Raw genomic sequence first — 20,720 nt, 5'->3', positions numbered from 1 at the left:
CCTGGGAGACAAATGGTGATATAACCAACTTCACTCAAACTACTGACAGATGGACAGAAGGGTGACGATGTGCTATCCTTTTCTGCATTGTGGCAGGGTATAAAAAGAATATAAAAAGAAGGACCAACAGCACTTTTCTTTCACCATATTACCTCTCCTTGACTGTCATGACATCGTCCTCTGTAAAGATATAAAAAGCAATTTCCCTAGAAGCTATCATCTTGGTTTTGGCTGGACAGATGTTTTTGTCACCCTAAACTTGGAAAAAATTCATTTACTATACATGGAACGACACCATGCTATGTTGGCCACTTTATTTGATAAAGTTGTCCTAAACAGGTTTAAGTTGATAGCTAGATACGCTAATGATTCTCTCATTAAAGATTCTTTCAAGATACCTTAATATGCCAATTAAATATTTTTAGATAGAAACCTAGAGCAAGGATCCATACAGAATTAAAAATCATACCGTCAACCATTTTTCATTTATGAATTCATTCGAATAACTGGCAAGTGGAAGGAGAGAATAATGATTCCATTTTGTGTGTTTTTTCCCTTCTTTTTTCAAAAAGATAAGGTTGATCAGGTTGGTAGGTTAGGTAAGGTGACTCTTAATTATGTCTTGGGTACTCAGCTTTACAAATAAACACAGTACTGATTTGATATAGACGAGCAAACAATGGATGTGAAGTTCAGTCTCCAGATTTTGGATCTGTGTTCTGACCTGAGTCTCCGGCCTTGCGACGAGCAACACGATTCTCTTACACTCCTCGCTCGACAGCAACGCCACTGCTTCTTCTCGATTCTGGACGTCTTCCCCATTTATCTAGAAAACAAATGAAAGTGGCACATTAGTTTCCATTTCCACAATGCTGCACACAATAAATGGCAAATATCAGCTCATTTATGGTGAACGTATGGACAATGAAGCTCACACAATGGGCTCATCTCCAGCCCCTCAGTGGTAAGTGCCTTCACTCAATTACGCGCTTACTGTAAGAGCCATATCGATCCCTGAAGGATGGCGGACATCAGAGGAAGCAGTTATGTTCATAAATGTCCAACCTGCGCCCTGGCAACATACATCTAGCAACACAATTAACCAGCCCCTGACAGGTGACGTTCATCTTTCTCCGCTCAGAGTAATGGAAGTGTCACTCTGAGATAATAGTGCTGGGGGAAGCAGGACTGGCAATACCACAACTGAAATCCGTCATCCTGCATGCCTGCTATGAGCCAATTAGAGAGCTACAGTATTATCTCTCACCAGGCAATGCTCCCAGGCCACTGCTGATTGCATTTTCATTTAATCATCTCATATTTGTGTGGGTCTGACTCAGTTGCCCCAAATCACTCTCAGGATCTCTTTCAATTGCTTAAATAATCAAAACAAGGAACAGTGCATCGGTAACATCCTCATCAACACTCCAGCTCTTTCTAAGATTCATCCATTTCCTCAAACAACAAAACTAATGAAATCTCTTAAGGCTCATCTCTTAGGTATACTTAACTTTTTAAAAATTAATACAGAGTAAAAATGGCTTTTTGAAAGAAACCAAGCTTGAGTAAACTTTGGATTAAAAAGACTCCAGTGGAATTCAATATATCTATATATAGATATATATAGATATATATAGATACACACACACATATATTTTTCCTTTTTCTAAGTTCTACAGACACAGCAAATAAGATTCCTGAAGTTTGTATGGTAAGCTACATTTTCACGTTCAAATGTATTTAGCTCCAAGTTAACTGGACTTTCTTCGGATATTTTATATTTATTTTATTTTATTGATTGTTCAAATCCATGGAGACAATGAGATTTTTTGATCCATAGCACATAATCAAAATATGCAGAAAGAAATTTTAGTTGAAGAGGTCAAGTAATTCTATCTAAAATAAGTATTATTTCAGTAAATTAAATAGAAAATGGGCTGTACTGACTAATTTTTCAATAATTAACATATTTCACTACGGATTTCTGCTGAAAAGCATGAAGTAGACTAGTGAGAATTTTCTCCTTGTTTCTGGGATTCTGGGATTCTGGATGATTCTGGGATTCTGGCTGATACACAAGGACATATAATTATCAAAGCCCAGGAATCTCAACTTTGGACCACAGTAAATTATTCTTATTCCTAGACTCTTATCATACATACTGAACACAAAGAAAGCAGAAAATAAGTAAGAGCCTGGGGGGGGGGATCATACAACCATATGTTGTATTTTCTTACTCTGATCAAATGCATATCACCTTTGTTTTTCACTTGTAAATGTGGATAGGAAATTCAGCTTTTACAAGTTTCAAGCGCATTTCCTTTTTTTTTTGGCAACTCACAATAAAACTCATCAAATTAGAAAACAGAAGCTAGGATTCCAAAATGGTAACTAATGATAGGAAAGGGTATTTTGTGGTTTTTCATAAATATACATCTGAAAAGCTATTTTTGTACTGAATCCAAGGCTTTTTCTCAAATGAAGATAAATTGGCAGTGATGGATTCCACTACACCTCCCCCCTCCCCAATTCGGTGTAGTCTGAAAATAAGGACTTGGAAATGTTTACTTTCTTTGAGCTTTGGGGGTTTACGTCCATTTCATAGTAATTCTTAACACTGTGTCTGCAATGCACCTATTTGTGTATTAATCACGGACCTAATCATTCATCTTCCCTCCACTGTTGGCATGTTTGCTCCTAGGAAGATGGAGGTGGATGTTCTCCCACAGCTTCTCTTCACCTTTTCTGTGTGAAATCTAATTCTCATTACTTTTATTTGCTCAAGTATATACATCTAAATTCTGCGTCTGAAGTTCATTTACCACTATCCTAAATACTCTTCATTCATGTTTATTTGATGTTACTATGATGGTCCCTATATGAAAGTGCAGATACTAGTGCCTTCCTCAGAGTGTTCTTGTAAGGATTAAATGAGTCAATACATGTCTAGGGTTGAAACAAGTGCCTGGTAAACAGGAAGTGCTCTAGGTTGCCACGTAGTGCTTTTGATGTTACTGTTCTTGCTAGTATTATTATTACTACTATAACATCATTGATGTCTATATTTCAATCCTCCATACAGGAAAGATTGTTTTCTTCTAAATAGAGCAAATATATTAAAATTCATGCACAATAATTAAGTCCATAGTAGTAAAGGTGGTTTGGTACTCTATGCATCTATCTCATATGTATTTTTAACTCTTCGAGAACCATCAAGAAACAATGTGGTTGTTTTAGATTTTCAGCCCCATTACAGTTGGTACTCATCTGTCTCCTCTGTGAACTCAGCATGACCAGAGCTATGGTCTCCAGTCCTCACACTATGCCTTGTCCTGAAAGGACAGATCCCATGTTGTAGAAACACATTTACACCCAGAATCATGGGTGGAATGAAATGAATTCACCATAGAAATCTGGTGTTAAAATGTAATTTATCATTCCTCTTTCAAAACTGTGTCTTTAGCCCACCGGTTGGTAGATCCTATTGAACTCAGGACATGAGTTTGACACCCAGACTGATATTGGGGCAAGAAATGCAGCCATGGGTTTCAGCAAAGAATGAAAAGATTTGAGGAACGGAATCAGATAGAGCTTTCAACCTTCATTTGCTTTTGTTCCTGAAGGATGGCTTGTGGCTACAGGGCTGCTCGTGGGAAGGCAGTTTGCTGTGCATGACAACACCAGGCAGACATAAAGGTGAAGGACCGAGAATCACAGGGAGGAGATGAGATAGATGTGTCAGTGTGACACACAGTTTAATGGAAGACTTTAATTTTAAGAAAAGAGAGGGAAAGAGAACCAGGAGAAAGGCACCATGTACCTTTTGTTACAAGGAGGAAAATTTGTGCTAGAAAATAGGTCTTGTCTTATTATCTGTGTCTGGGCATATGTAAACATTGACTTCAAAGCAGATATTGCCTTGGCTTAGAAGAGTTTCATGGTATTACAAATCAGCCAAAATCTCACATTGGGCCCAATCTGCTGTATGTGCGTGAGTGTGTGTGTATATGTGTGTGTGTGTGTGTGTGTGTGTGTGTGTGCACATGTGTGCAAAACCCTAAAAGCCTAGAGATGGTTTAATATAGCTTTTTTGCTTGAATGTGCCAAATTTTACGTTACCTATATTAGCAAGTACCAGAGGTGGGTGGGCAACTAAAATTCTTGGCACCACCTATGGAATGTATTTGAAAACCCAGGATCTAAGGCAAAAGAGGAACGATGTATTTCAAGTGAGCTTATATTTTAGTATGGAAAGAAGGTGAATAATGTACAGAGATATAGAAGTGGAAAGAACAGAAGTCAGGGGGGGAACAGTTATCTAAGGGGAAGAAAGTAAAAAAGTAGGAACAAATGCTGGAAATAAGTTTAGGTGTAGGGCAGAGAAAGAGAGAGAAAGCTCATTTGAAGTCTTATTGTTCCACTGCTTGAGTCTTTTGCAGGATTTTATCAGAGTAATCCTTAGGAACATGGCTGACGTTTTTGGCCAACATGAGATCAGGCTGCGACATGCAATATTGCTACACTCACTATCCCAAGGAGAAAATGAGAATACAGCACTCTGATCACGTATGTTGTCTTTAATCTTTTCTCTCTGGGGCTCAGAAATGCTTGTCTTCACTCAGCATTGCAATTTTGTGAGAGGACTTCCCCATATTAATTCCTGAGGACACATCTGATACCACAAGTGTGTGGCAATGGCATGGAAGACAGAACACTTGATGGCTTGAAGAAGAAAAACACATGAGATCTAGAACATGCTCTCATGAAAGTGGTTGATGGTTTTTCTTCTGTATAATCCTTACCTTGGGCCAATCCGATGTATCTGTGTGGGTGGTGCCACTGGGTGAGGTCCCATGATACAGTACATTTAGAAAATTTTAGTTTCACAATGAGGACCAGACCATAGAAATACTCTACTTAGGTCATCATGAACAGGAAATTAAAACCACAATTGCCCTAAAGAGATTCATTTAAATAAAAGCCAGCCAGGAAACTCCAAGGATAAGAAGTAAATCCTCTCGTTCTCTCCCTCTCATCTCCCTGAGACAGGAGTCATTAATTGCTCATTACAGGGTATCCCATAATCTCCTCATCAACCATATGGGAGCTATTTGTCTATGGGTACAATTTTGTCACAGTTTTATTTAATATAATTTCAGCATTACCCTTAAGACTCTTTGTTTCCTGTGTGTGCAAATAGACTTGAATTCTAGGCTTTTTAATGTGACATGTATTTGTTCATTAAGTGTGACATATTTGTCACTGAATATAAAGTAATCAGGCAGACAACAGAATTTTGTCAATCCTGCTGTTGTTTCTTCAATGAACCCACTCCATTAAGGAATGCCTTATTATCCTGCAAATATTGTATCGGAAAACTTTATCTGCCTCTAATATAGCCACGAATAAGGAAGTGTCAAAATATATAGTATGCACATATGAAAACACATGTACTTTATTTTGATCTACCTCTACTCTGAGAACTAATAGATGCAATTTTAATAACTGCATTTGTATATCTACCTTATGGGGCAGTGGTTAGCTGGATTAGGAAGGGAGCCAGTGAGGGTGCAGTACAAGGTGTCAAATGTGGAGAGTAGATGGTCAGAGAAAGGAGTGATGACTGGAAACAAAGAGAAACATGACAAAAAATAGACCCAACACATCGGAAAACGTAGCCAACTATGGTGATTTTATATTGGTGCACAAAATCTTCCAGACCTTTTAGCCACTGAGTCTTTTGTTGTATTCTTGCATTGTGCAATGACTGCTGGGCACAACAGACCCTTGAGCATCAAAAGAAGGTTACATTCTTTTTGGAGCAGCTGGGTGGCTCAGTCAGTTGAGCATCTGACTTTGGCTCAGGGTTATGATCTCACAGTTTGGTTCCTGACTTCAAGCTCTGCATTGGGCTCTCTGCTATAACCACAGAGTCCGCCTTGGATCCTCTGTTCCCCTCCCTCTCTGCCCCTCCCCCGCTTGTGCTCTCTCTCAAAATTAAACAAACATTTAAAAAAAAGGTTACATTCTTTTCAACTGAGTATTTTCAACTGTAGATGTCAACAAGGTGAACAATACATTTATAATTACTTCCAAATCAAAATAATAATAAAATATGTTTGGAGGTTTCATTATCTGGGTGATTCACACAAAAAAATGTGCCCTTATTTTTTAATGAGGCTGTATCAGTAAAGCTTTACTACATATCTGATTCATCTATCCTATTACCTTTTCCACTAAATACCTATGTTTCATTCATTCATTTATTCATGTGTGATTGAGAAAGACATCGAAAATATGGTAGCAAACAAGACTGTGCCTTGGTTACCTGATTTCCCTTCCCCTGATATAGCCTATGACACATTCCATTTTGTTAAACTACAGGTCGCCACTTAGGGAGCAATAGAAATAGAAGTTACATATTCTTGAAGTTTCTGAAAAATTAGCAGGACCATGAATGACCACTATTTCATACTTTTATTCTTTCCTAATTGGAGCCTTAGCAGAGGGTCCTTGATGGAAAAGGAGTTCCGCAGCATCTAGCTAGAGAAGAGAAAGGGTATGAAGAAGTGCTGTGAATCAGTTGAGTTGTACCCCGAAGAAAGGAAAGACTAACAGAAGGCTGGGCAGAATAACCTTCTGGTATGTGCCCAGGGCAGCGTGAGCACACTTCTATCATGACAATGCCACACACTGCATCGTAATCATCTGTGTATGCAGCTGTCTTCCTAACTACCCCTGGAATGCCCCAAATGCTGGGATGGCATCTTGTCTATTTTTGAAGCCTTCATTCTAGGCACAGTGTTGAATCCATTCACGTCAAATGCAAAGAAACATTCTTCAGGGGTTTGCATTTAGGAAGGAGAAATGGGAACTGTAGGTCTATCACAAAGACTAAAAGCTATGCGGAATGTTTTAACAGTTTATAGCTCCCTCACTTCGGCTTTTAAGTCATCTTCCCCACTTCGTAGTTGTGATCTGCAGTGAAACTCAACCCTGACAGGCCTCTGTTATTATCTTGGATTAATCTGGACACAAAAGCTGGGGAGTTGTGTGTCTTTCTGTAGCCATTCTGCATGGGAAAGGACTCAGAGGAGACAGAGGGGGTCAAGGTGGGTTTAGGGCGGAAACTGGCATTCAGGGTTATTCCTAATTTGGCCTGGAATTCTTACCAGCTCCACCTCCCCTCTTATGAGCTGCTCATCATCTTTAAACTGAAATTTAAATAGTCTCTATGTTTTCACATTTCCATGAGGAAAAGAAGGCGTTCCCCTCCACCCGTCCCCAGCAACAAATAAAATTCTTCAGACTTCCAGACTTTCATATAGCAATGGAACACAGGAATCCATGTTTACCTAATTTATTCTGGAAAAGGCAGCAGTAACTGATGCTGCCACTGCTGGTAGTAATACAAGTTAATGTTTATTACTCACCACGCCGTGTGCGAAGCATATCACATGCATAATCACATTTAACCTTTGCAACAATACGTTTTATCATTATCATATTTTAAGATGAGGAAACAGGCTTACGATAAGAGGTTAAGTAATGTGCTTAGGTAAGTGGTGGTGCTGGAAGTTGAAGAGGAGTTATCCAAGTCCAGAGATGATGCCTCAATCACTAATTATTAGCTAATAATTCTTAATGAATGGTACCATCCTCATTTTAAAAACATTTTTACATGATAGCTTCATGTTTTGTGAATGTTAATATCTAGAAAAGACAAATTCTTTTCCTAGTTTTTTTATAAAAAACTAAATAGAATTGAAACTACTGAACAAATAGTAGGAAACTAGAGGAAATGACTATGCCACATACTTGCAAAATACGATCCCCTTCTCGAATTCGGCCATCTTTGGCAGCAATGCTATTTGGATCTACCTGTAATGGAGAAAACACACATCTTCAACTGGATATGCAATATTTCCCCAGAAACTTAAAAATATGGTTAAAAATATGTTTAGTAACCTGGTTCAAAATTCTGTACTGATTTACACAATGCATGTCAAATTTTTCTGTCAAATATCACTGATTCTAAAAATATAAATCGACTACTTTAGAATTAATAATAATACAATTAAAGATAACTAGAACAGAACTTAATTTGAAGACCATTCTTCTCTCTCTCCCTCCCTTTTTCTCTTTCCTCCCTTTCTCCTTCCACCCCTCCCTCCTCCCTCCACTCTTTCTCTCTCTCCTTCCTTCCATCTTCCCTCCCTCCTCTTTCTTTTCTATTCTTTTCTTTCTTTCTTTCTTTCTTTCTTTCTTTCTTTCTTTCTTTCTTTCTCTTTCTTTCTTTCTTTCTTTCTTTCTTTCTTTCTTTCTTTCTTTCTTCTCTCCCTTCTTCTCCCCTCCTCTCCTCTCCTCTCCCTTCTCCTTTTTTTCTTTCTTTCTTTTTTTTTTTTTTTTTTTACATCCATTCACTCATTTCTGTATCCAGACCGTCAGGTATGGTCTTCAGCGGACATGATCTCTAGCAGATGTTAATACTAGAATTCTCTGGACTCAGGAAATTTGCTTTCTACTAGAGTAATCTTTAAATCCTGGTTTAGTGGTCTTAGAAAAGCTGACAGCTATACAATAAGTCCATACTTATTAAAGAAATTTCTGTCTCATGAGCACATTAATTTATAGAGATTTATAATTGATGTTGCTCAAAAAATGAAAAAATAAATCCTATCCATGTAGATTATTACTAGGCTCTACCTTACATTATAGGGTAAAGTTATTAACTATAAGTTATTTTAGAATAAATAGATATTTAAGACTCTATTTAGAGTTTACCAACATTTTAATGGGCCAAACACAGTTCATTGGGGGTAATACCATCTATCACATTTTACATGATGGCTCTAAGCCATTTATTTGAACTTATTACATCAAAGCTTTTATTTCAAGCAAAGTATTTCAAGTATAGCCATGAGGTTGATCCATCCTGTCCAGATGTTAGATACTACTTTCTTATCCACCTAATAAGTGAATTTTAAGTGATCAATTAAGAACAAAGACACTATAATTACATGTAAGATGTATAAGGAAAATATTCCTTCCAAGTACATATGTTCAATTCCTGTAGCTTCTTTATTATCCCTGGAAAGTTAAGCTCCAAAGCTGACATATTTAAATAGTAAATAAGAGACTCACTAGAGGGAAGTGAGGCATGATTAATTAACTGTATCCTATTGAGAAGCCATTCACAATCTAAAACTTTACCTGCAGAACTGTAATCAACCTAGTGCTTAACGTCAACATCTGTACCTCGTTACATATTACAAAGGACAATTCTGCAGGTATTTCTCTCTATTTCCTCACCATAATTAGAAGACTTATCATAGCTGTCCACTTAAAAGAGGTATATCAGTCAAATATTCTCTAGAGATTTTTCCATTGCAGGAGCCAGTCAGTAAAGTGATAAAGAGTAACATTTACATTTATAGAGCTGTGTAGTTTTCAAAGTGCATTAAATACTTTATCTTTCCCATATTCTAAACACCTCTATAAAATCAATGAGATAGGCATTGTACCAAGTTTCTAGTTGAGGAAGCTGAAGCTGAATAAGTTAGGTAATGATTTTAAGATCATGGCCAAGAACACTTGAAACAGCATGGGACATCAATTAGTATCTAGTTTCTCTAACTTCTTTTTCACACATATACATACATACATAGACAGTTTCACCCATATATATGTGTGTGTATACATATATATGGAGGAATTAGACAATACACATGCATCTATATGTGTGTTTGCATGTATATAATTTTTAGTCATGTGTACATATCATTAAAATAAATTACACCCTACTACTCTCAAAATGATTCTTTTGGGAGTCTTAAAAAGTCACCTATAATAATAAATTTTGCTTCACGGTTTTTCCAAGGTAATTAACACTCAGAGTGTTTCACATTTAAGTATCTCACTTTCTGACAGTGATTATGGGGTTGAATAAAACAAACTTATAGATACACTCCTTGGATATTCAAGTTTATCAATCCTGCCAGCAGAGTAAAATATGTGACATCGGTGATATTAGATTTAACACGCAATTAGTCAGTGCTCTTGTTAACAGCACTGATAAAGGGAATGGAAGGACAAACGTTTTCTCATCGAAAACTTTGCTTGAATTTCTGCATCCTTAGGGGAATTTATTCAAATTCAGGCAATGTTCCCATTTTTGCACTTTTCCTTACTGGGATTCTGTGGTGAAACTGTCCACATTAAACAAGCTGATAATAATTACATTACCTGGGCAACATAATTTACTTTCCTAATTGAAAGTGACAAGTACTGGAACATGGCCAATTCTTCACATTCAAGCCTCCCAAGGATTTTCTCATTGCCAGTCATTTGACTCCATTCCTCAGAGTCTCCCTCCCCCTCCTTACCCTCCTCGGCATTTCTTACCTCGCTGACATAAATGCCCGTGTCTTCTTCATCATCCGTTCGGTAGCAGACTGTCAGGCCCAGCTTCTCTTGACTGCTAACACGACACAGCTCGACCTCCTGAGAGAAAAACACACACAGAACGACATTTATCTCAGAGAGAAATCCCACAGCAGAATGGAGAACTCACTGATACTCTCCGGGTCATGTTAGGAGCTTTTCGTAATTATTGCCCAGCATTTGAAATTAACTTATGTTACCAGTATCACCCAAATTTACCTTCAATGTGTTTTTCTGTATGTATATTCAAGCCAATGTTTCAAATTTTCATTGTACAATTGGAGAGATAAGTGCAATTCTTTTGTATCAAATCATAAACTGAAAACCCCTTAAAATTATACAATAAAATATAAAATATGCACAAATCAATAAAATGGAATCAATAAAATATCGGAGACTGTCAAAGTAGGCAGAGAAATGTTCACAAAAATATTGGGAGCTACTGTGATTTTATTTATATTTTAATAAAACAAAGTCCAAATACAAAAATACTACATTGGACTCTATCAATTCTTCTTTTGAGTTTTGTACAGTATGATAATAAGAAAGTGTTTTGTGTAGCTCAGGCCAAGGTTTTCTATTATTTTGTAGATGCTCTCACCCTTGGAATGAAATGGGTTCATTCAGGCTGAAGGGAGAGACATCAGCAGTCATATGGGCAGAGGCAATGATTCAAAATGTAGCAGTAAATGAACATGGAAACACATTTACTGAAACACATGGCTAAGGGGCTTGAAATGTCAGTCCTTAGGTAATGTATATTGAATCTGTTTCCTGATTTATGTTCAGTAAAATAATAATAAATTTCAGTGTACTTCATTTTTATATAATGAAATAGACTTGTACTACTCTCAGAAACAGATGACTTTAGGATAAATCGCTTAATTCCAAGCACTAAAAGACAAATTGATGTTCTCATCATGGGGAACTTGTTCCTAATTGGATGAAGAGTATATAACTTTTTGTAAAAAAATAATTAAGTAGGCTTTCCTCTTTAGTGGGAGATGGATTGTGTGTGTATGTGTGTATGCATGTGTGTATGTGAATGAAAAGAAGGTTATTAAGTTTGATTATAGTAAGAATCCATCTAACTGTGTTTTATCTGAAACAGTTACCAGGACTAAATAAAAGAAAAATCACCTAACTTCAAACAACAGGATATTTTCCACTATTCTCTGCTACATTTGAAGAAGGATCCTCCCTTTCAATTTGATATCTCAGTGAAGGCTTTGCCATTGGAAAATAACCATTTGATTTTAATGACATGCTATAAACCATAGGTAAATCCTTAGCCAGGGGAGACTCTCATAAGCTCTACTGACCAATAATTTCATAGCTGATAGCAAACAAAACAAAATTTAGATCCTCTGTCCTGAGATATGTACCATAAATTGGTGAACTTCAGAAAACTATGAAGAATGACTTTCTAACTGGTGAAAAAGGGCATGGTGAGTGCTAAACAGTAAAGAAAAAAGGTGGTAAACCTTTCACCTTGGGGAAGAATAGGAACCAGTGGTATGATTTGGCACTGGAAGTAAAAAGTATATACTAAGCAAGGGTATTTTCAAAACTGGGCATAATTAATGCCTCCACAGGGAAAGAACACTTGACTGAAACTGTAACATTAGGAAGAAATTACAACAACAAAAGAGCTTCAATTACAGAAGTGCAGTATACAGTTAAAGAGTAAAGAAGCTTATGATTCCTAAGAGACCTACAAGGAAACCTAAACACTCCATAAAGAACTGAGATTGGGACCTTTAAATTAAAGCAAATGAGGAGCTGTAGTCAAAACTAAAATGCATTGACTTTCAGTGTCCTTCCAATAGCAGGGGAGAAATTCCCTGTGCTGTGGGAAGACACTAGTAGAAGGAGCTTTGCTTTTGTGAGTGTTTTCTCTACATTCTCAATGCCGTGCCACGGCTTTGGTGTTTGCTTAGAAGAGGCACGATGAAATGTTTTGCAATAAAATGGAACCAATCTATTTAGATAAGAAAGGCAGAATCCACCCATAAGATTTCAGTGCCACAGATCAAAGAATCTACTCAAGAATCACAAGGGAAAGAAGACTAAGATCCTGGGCCAACATAATTTTTCAATATGGTCATCGTATTGGACCTAAGCAAAAGTGTAGAATAGGTCTCATCTTTCATTCTGACATCCCATTTTTTTTCAATTTTATTTTTTATTTTTAAAAATTAAGATCCAAATGAGTTAGCATATAGTGCAACAATGATTTCAGGAGTAGATTCCTTAATGCCCCTGACCCAGTTAGCCCGTCCCCCCTCCCACAGCCCCTCCCGTAACCCTCAGTTTGATCTCCATATTTATGAATCTCTTCTGTTTTGTCCCCCTCCCTGTTCTGATATTATTTTTGACGTCCCATTTTAAAGACACTCAGCACCCTCCTACTTCTTTCTAACTGCATGGAGTTCCTAGAGATATGCCTATCCAGGCAGTCATTGGAATTTCAGGTTTGCCATCGTACCGATCCCCTAGAAAAATTGGGCATATAATGTTATCTTCTATTCTCTCAAAAGTAGCTCTTGGGATATAAAGAAAACTGACAAATTATTTCTTAAAGAGATCATCACTAATAATTATTTTTCATTAGATTTTTAACTTTAATTCTAGTATGTTCAACATACGGTGTTATATTAATTTCAGGGGTACAATATAGTGATCCAACAATTCTATACATTACTCTGTGGTCATTGTAATAAAATACTCTTAATCCCCATCACCTGTTTCACCCATCCCCCCATCCTAGGGCAACCATGTATTTGTTCTCTATAGTTAAGAGTCTGATTCTTGCAATAATGATTTCAAATGTTGCCCACTTAGGGTTTGGCTTATACTAATAAAGACTGGAAATACAAAGCCTTAATTCAAAGGACTAAACTTGTGGTGGTAGGATTCCAGGCTCTGAAGGAGGCTCAAGTGAGATTTCCTGGATCCCACAAACCATCCGACACCAGTAACAAATGTGGACTTGCCAGTAGTTCTTTGGTTGAGAATGTTTCAGACACTGCCTATTTCCTATTAGTACAACAGAAGCATACATTTTGGAATCAAAGTAACTTTAATTCTATGATGAAATAACTTCTAAGCAGCTACCTGTGGAGCATTTTGTCTGTATGAGGCAAAGGTGGCTTTGTAAAGCCTGATTACCTGAAAGAAATTCTCTAGTACAGGTTTAATTTAGTATTCCTTTCACAAAGCACACAAGCCTCTGACTTCTGAAGAAACAACCTCCTGGTAATAGAGAATGTTTTCCCTAACAACTTTCATACCTTTCCCTCTGTCACTAGCAAGCTGTTTGATGAAAAACATAAAAGTGAAATGCTACCTCTGTACATTTTCTCCACAGAGACAATTCACAGGTGTATACGAATCAAAGCCAGACATGCACGATGGTGCTGCTAACCATCCTGAAGTCATTTGTGACTGGAGTAGAAGAGTCACTTCACATACCTGGTAAAACTACATTCATCTGGCTTAAATGTGCTTTAAGATGCTATGTTTTGGGAACATGTATAAAGTCCCTTTAAAAAATAAAAGCAGTTTCTAATCCTGTGAGAAACTAATTGCATGGAAACTGAGGGTGGAGTAGAAGGTTAAAGTTAGTAAAGCTTGCCGTGAAACATCCTTCCAATCATAGAAAGAATGGGATTTATACATAAATCAGTTGCCCTACAGTACTGTGAAACTTTTACGTATTTTATTTTTGGGTCTAACGAGAAACCAGGAACTTAAAAAGAAAAAAACAATCCATACTTTTGCTTTCTAGATACGACTATGTTGTTGGAGGAAGAATGCGGCTTGAAAGTACCTTCAAAGGCTTTTAAGGCAAACTGTTTCCAAACCCTAAAGAGCTCTGAGGCCCAAGCCATGAAGAGAAAATTTCAGAGGCAATCAGTACTATGTAAGTCTGAAGATGAACCAGGGCCAGACAGGATGGTCATTGATGTCAACTGATAATCACAGGAAACAGGGGATACAGGGGTCTATTGTATCCATATCTTCCTTTTATTATTTTATTATTTTATTTTATATTCCTGGTTTATATTTATATGACAACAGATACACTACTATACAAGCTTAGTATTAATCATATATCATTGTCTTACATTTTGTAATGTTGATTAGTAACTAGTGGAATACCATGCTGAGTTGTTCCAACAAAACACTTATTTAAAACAAAGAAATAATGGGAAGTATAAAAATTTTAACTCCCACAGCTAATGGAAGCTAGATAGTCTACTGTGAAAATATGGCTTCGATATCATTATCTTGATAGTGGAAACCAGGTATAATACTTAGCAAGAAATAAATAACAAAATCCTGGAATACCCACATCACTATGGCAACAACAGGCTCACACACCCATCTCCAAACATCTAAAACAAGTTGCTACAACTAGTAAGTAAATCATGTTTCTATAGAGACAGTAGGGTAAAAGTAAGGTCATATGGTAACATCTTTCCACTAACATCCCTAACTCAAGTCCTTCATCAACTACTTTTTCCTTATCAATGATATTGCTGTGAAACGTAGGCAGATTTTAATACTCCAATTTTCTCCTCTTAGGAGCTTCCTAGATCCTTTGGGAAATAATAGAAATCACATTTTTCTGGGTCCAGGTTGTCTGCTTCTCATCGTGTGTTTTGAGCCACCTTAGGAAGTGATAAACTTACCATTTTGAATGAATTTTATACCTTCACAAAAAAAATAATTTTGTTTATATTGTTAATCAGGAGCGGGTAGATTCATGATGCCAGTAATCAGTAATTCTGGACCAGGAATAGAAATAGGGAACAAATTCAAGGTATGTGAGAAGTGATACTCCAATTATGTAGTGTTACCTCTGCCGTGGCAACTAGAAAATCATTCTAACTGTATGAACAATGTTTTTCAATGGCCTCTCACCCAGTCCTGCTCCATCTAAAACAAAGAACAATGGCATGTGAGGAAACTAGGGAAAATCTCTGTTTATGTCAGTTATTTTTTTGTTGTATCTTTAGAGAAAACAGTTGCTTTTAGGTGCTAGGATCATGTGGTTTACCTTTATAAAAATCCTGAAGTCCAGGATTATTCACAGCTGACTCTTGAGTTTTGGACAAACACGGAAATGACCATTGATTAGCTTACTAACGGCATTGCTAAATACCTACAGTCATTTGTGGCTGGACTTTCTGATTTATATGTTAGTTTTGGGGGGAGGAGGTCCTCATAAAATTGTTCAACATGCCATACACAATGTGTAGAAAAGACTATTCATAAAAGGTCATTGCCATAGTTGCTTTTCTTTTAAAATATCTATTTTCAGCACTCCACTGTCTGATCAGCACAGGTACTCTTGAATTCCCACTTTAGCATGTTTACTCTTTCACTAGACCATGAACCTACTGACTCTTCCACTTTTCACATTCAATAATTCCTTCATGCCCTCCTATCTCTTTTTGCATGCCTTAGAACCACACTTACCCATGACAATCTTTCCAAAAAATCTACAACTCCCTTGTCATTCTCTGCTTCTACCATATCATCCAGCAAAAAGTCAATCATGAGTGAACCCAGATATTACTTCCCCATGTTCTCACCTGAGCAGCTGTATGGTCCTGCAGGGAAACGCACATCGATGCTGACCACACTGACTCTTTCACCGTAAATTCATTAACACAAAGCTCAAATTGACCATCAATGCTGCCCGACAATCACTTGATACTTCCCTTGTCAAGTTACTCCTCTTTTCTCAAATCTCCAACGGGACCTCCTCACTTTCAATCCATGACCTTGCCTCACAGCCCTTTGGACACTAGATTATTACTACCTCAACTTTCCAGTCTCCCAGACTGGTATTTTATACCCCCCTTCTCTGCAAATCTGCTATGGTGTCTTCTCTGTCTTCACTTTTAGCCAGTACCCCGTCCCATGCTTCATGGAGAAAAAAGAAACTATGAAATAGGAACTGCTGCTTCTTCCTTCCACTCAGTATATCAATCCAAATTCACCTCAATCTGTGCTGTGGGCTGTCCTTCTATTACAATGAAAAAGGGAGGCCCAACTGTCTCAAAGGCCAATGTCTCCACCCATGCTCTATAAGCCACTCCTTTAACATTTTTTTTTCATGAGTATTTCTCTTTCAGTTATTCCCTTTCTCTTATATTATCAGTTTCTCTTTCCTCATTAGATCATTCCCATTGCCATATACATATCTACAAAGCATTACTATCATTCACTTGGGGTGGAGCAAGAGGAAATCCAATGTATCTGGTATGGTGGTCAGCTCTAGGTTGGGGCCTGCTGGAAGAATCTAATAAGAGTGTGTTGGAAGAGATAATAGAATTGACTCTGGCATTCACCAAGACCAAATTTCCAAGCAGAGAACACTGACTACACAAAGGTTACAGAGATAGGAAGCAGCCAACATGCCAAGTTATAAGAACCTTTAGTTAATGTGTGTAAATCTAAGGGTTAAGACAGGGGTGGTGAGGGGCCATGGTGAAAAATAAAACTGGAGAGGTAGACAAGGACCATATCATGGAAGGATGGCCACACCGTACTAAATAATTTGCAAAAAGTAAAGATGAATCATTGTAAAAGAAGTAACACAGTCTGATTTGCAGTGTGGAAAATGGCTTCGGCAGTAGTATCATGGGTGAGTTGCAGGGGATAAGAGACAGGAAGGCTGGGGGGGAATGTTATCAGTTTATGTAAGAGAAGATAAGGGCTTAGAGGAAAGTAGTATCTTATCGATATTTAACACAGTTACTATTATTTTCATTTTACTGATGAAGAGAATGAGGCAAAGAGAGAAGTTAAGTAATGTTCCCGAAGTCACACAGGAAATCAGAGGCAGAGATGGGATTCACTTTCTAGCACAAACGCCAAGCCTGAATTCTCAACAGCTCCTCCCTCTAGTTCCATATAAAGTTCTTTCTCATTTTCAGCTCTTAGCTTAAATGATACTTTCTGGATGCTATCCCTCCCCATCCCCCTTTCTTAAGTAAAGCCCCTAAAATTCTCTCAGAATTTTACAGATGCTTACTAACTTCTTGAAAAGTACTATCACTTATATTTTTCTTTTCTATTAGCAAATATGTATTTAGCTAAGTTGCTTACTCTTTTAAATTGCCTGTTTCTTTTTCTATTCTTTTTTTTTTATTAAAAAAAATTTTTTTTAACGTTTATTTATTTTTGAGAGAGAGAGAGACAGAGCATGAACAGGGGAGGGTCAGAGAGAGGGAGACACAGAATCTGAAATAGGCACCAGGCTCTGAGCTGTCAGCACAGAGCCCGACGCGGGGCTCGAACTCACAGACCGTGAGATCATGACCTGAGCCAAAGTCGGCCGCTTAACCGACTGAGCCACCCAGGCGCTCCTTCTTTTTCTATTCTATAAGCAGTTCTTTGCTATGTTTATTGTTATGTCCTATAATCCTTACATATGAAACAAAGAAATCCAGCTCTTGATGATGGTGCCATGTCATTTTGTTTACATTCTCAGTACCAGCATAGTCTGGAAACTTAACTGAAGCCCCAAAGCATTCGTTGGATGAGTTAACTGCTATAGTGGGTTGAGATGTAGGCTGAAATTGCTTTTTCTATATTTGTGCCTGAGTATAATAGTATTAGATTCAGTAGGATACATTCGGAAAGCTGTAAAAACAATAGATGTCACTTAGTCTCTTACAATCTCTGCCAACAAGAAAGCTAACCAGGGAGTTAACTGAAAATAAATGAAAATTATCTGTAAATTACTCATCCTAAGAATCACTCTACCAGATCAGTTTTTACTGATTCACTTCATTCACTTGACATTTTCTTAGCACCTGCTATGTGCCAAGAACTATAGTCAGCATTATAAACTTTTATGTATCGACCATTGTGTTTATGTATCAACATTATTCATGAGTGTTTACAAATTATATTTAATTCAGTTTTATAAAAATATGAGAGGGTGATACATTGTATAAGAGTTTCTGGCCTACCTGGCACTCGTTTTTTTTCTCTCTTTGGAAACATGACCCTAAATTTCTTGTGCAGAATTACATCCTTCTCATTCTATATGTTTTTAGGACTGATTCCAGCTGCAGGGGCAGGCATGCGACCTAGATGTTAGCAAATTAGTGTATTTTATTTCCTTAGTGATTATTTTAAGGATGGGTATTTGATCCAATTCAAGCCTATCAAAATCAGGCCCAAGACTTTTGTTGAAACTATTGGGAAAAGAACACTTGTCTTTTCTGTTGTACTTAAACCTGCAAGAATGTAGATCAAGAGCATCTCAAAGCTTTATCTGACCACAATATACAGAGCCTGAGGATGGATTCAGCAGAGAAAAGATAAAAGCCAAAAGGTGGAGAAAGACTGAAATTTAGTGGCATCATTTGAGCCCTTGAATCAAGTTATACCTGAAAGAGCAAACTCTTGGAATTTTCAGTTTGGTATGCCACTATATCTCCTTTCTTTCTTTAAGCATTTGTTTTGTGTCTTCTGTCTCTTGGATGAGAGCTCCAGTTAATTTTTAGTAAATATTATAATTTCATTTTATAGATAAGGAAATTCAGGGCCAGCATTAAGTAATTTCCCTAAGGTCACTTAGCAACTATTTTTCTAAATCAGAAATTGAACACAGGTTTTTGTTTTATTTTGTTTTACTTGAAAAGTTTTTTTTTTTTTTATCAATACACTTTTCTAGTCTAGTGGTCAGTTAAGAGCTCATTGTCTAGACTCATTGAGACATGAGCAAAAAAGAACTCATGATAGCTCAATGTGGTATGTGGTAAGCCGAAGGGTTGTAACTTTAAACAGGATGTCAGGGTGAGCTTCATCAAGGAGAAGGTATTGCAACAGAATCAGGAAGGAGATGAGGAATTTAGCCATGTGGTCACATGGGGTAAGCAACCCAGGCAGTAGGTGCATTCAGAGGAAATGCCAGGAATGTGCCTGGCAGGTTGGGGGAAGAAGCCAGATGGCAATCACTCGAGAGAGCTGAGGCCTTTGGGGGTGGGTAGGAGATCAGATCACAGAGGTGAAGGGCCTCCAGACTATACAGGGCCTGGAAGGTCTTATAAGGACTTTGGCTTTACTCCAAGTGATGTTGAAAGTTTTGGAAGTGTTTCTCCAGAGGAGTGACTGATCTGGCTTCACTAATGTGTCTTGGCATTCATCAGATGTGGGATAGCTACTTTTCTGTTAAATTTCATATCTTATCTGAAACCACACTTCCTTTATTTTTAACTCTGAAAATTGTAACAAGAATGGCTAACATTTGCTGTGTTGGGTAAGCTGTCAATCACTGTACATTGATTACTCCCTGTTGACTGCTACAAGTATAAGCAGTAGATACTACTGTCTCTACTTTACAAGTAAGGAAACAGATTAGTGAGCATAAGTGACTTATCCAAGGACCTTATACCATACAAGTGGCAGAGCCAATATTCATGCCCAGGTAGTTTGTCTCCAGACTCATGGCCCTTAACCACAGTGGTAAAACACATATCCCCCCCCCCCCCCCCCCGCCCCAACTCCCACCATAAATGAGATGAGCCAAGAATCAAGAGATGAGTCAAGACACGGAAAGTTCCAGAGACAAGGTACCCTTTCTGTGGAGGATGAGTTCAGTGTGACTACAGCAAAAGGTGCTCAGGGGGTTACTGAGACAATGTTAGAGACATAGGCTAGGTAGACCAATTCTACAATGTCTTGTAATGGAAGTCCTGGCCAGACACAGGGGAGGGAGGTCAGTATGAAAATATATGAGCTTTCTCTCATCCATAAACCATGAACAGAAATTAGGACAACTGAGAGAAAGCAAAGACTTGTTTTCCTGATACTCAACTGAGGCAGAAGCATAAATTCCCCCTATTTTATTTTTAATATTGACTGAATTTTAAGGAAAGTAATATAAGCATAATTTATTTCATAGAACTATTTGGAAGGGATTTTAGACACTGGTTAACTTGCCCTCCACCTTTTATCGACATAAATGACTTTCTCACGTTCACTGCGTAATTTAGTGGCAGAGGTGGGAGTGGAAACCAGGCCTCCCGACTTTCATATAGTTGCTTTTTTCTACTCTTGTCTCTCTGGTTCTTCTATTACTCTTTAAGTCATTATCTCCTGAGATGGAAGGTATGGGGCATGCAGGGAGGAGAGTGTGTTGTGAGTGCCAAAATCATCCTGGGGGATGAGAGAAGCTGACAGAAGCCTGTGATACAGGTGGGATGTGTGGAGGCAGGAACCAGGTTGAACAGCTGACGTGAGCTGCA

The 20,720-nt window shown here is 37.7% G+C and overlaps 1 protein-coding gene across 1 annotated transcript in view; it reads right to left on the bottom strand.

Moving 5' to 3' along the window:
- LOC125918968 (PDZ domain-containing RING finger protein 4) overlaps positions 1-20,720 on the bottom strand; it is a 139,896-nt gene that overhangs the window by 10,714 nt on the left and 108,462 nt on the right. The window contains exons 4-6 of the mRNA XM_049625297.1: positions 10,405-10,503; positions 7,819-7,881; positions 725-826 (exon numbers count right to left, since the gene is read on the bottom strand). Coding sequence (XP_049481254.1) covers positions 725-826; positions 7,819-7,881; positions 10,405-10,503 — 264 coding nt within the window. The remainder of the gene's footprint in view (positions 1-724; positions 827-7,818; positions 7,882-10,404; positions 10,504-20,720) is intronic.

This window comes from Panthera uncia, chromosome B4 (assembly GCF_023721935.1).
Source record: "Panthera uncia isolate 11264 chromosome B4, Puncia_PCG_1.0, whole genome shotgun sequence".
Lineage (NCBI taxonomy): Eukaryota > Metazoa > Chordata > Mammalia > Carnivora > Felidae > Panthera > Panthera uncia.
Note: the sequence above shows the minus strand (reverse complement) of the source record. Positions and strands in the feature narration are given on the sequence as shown.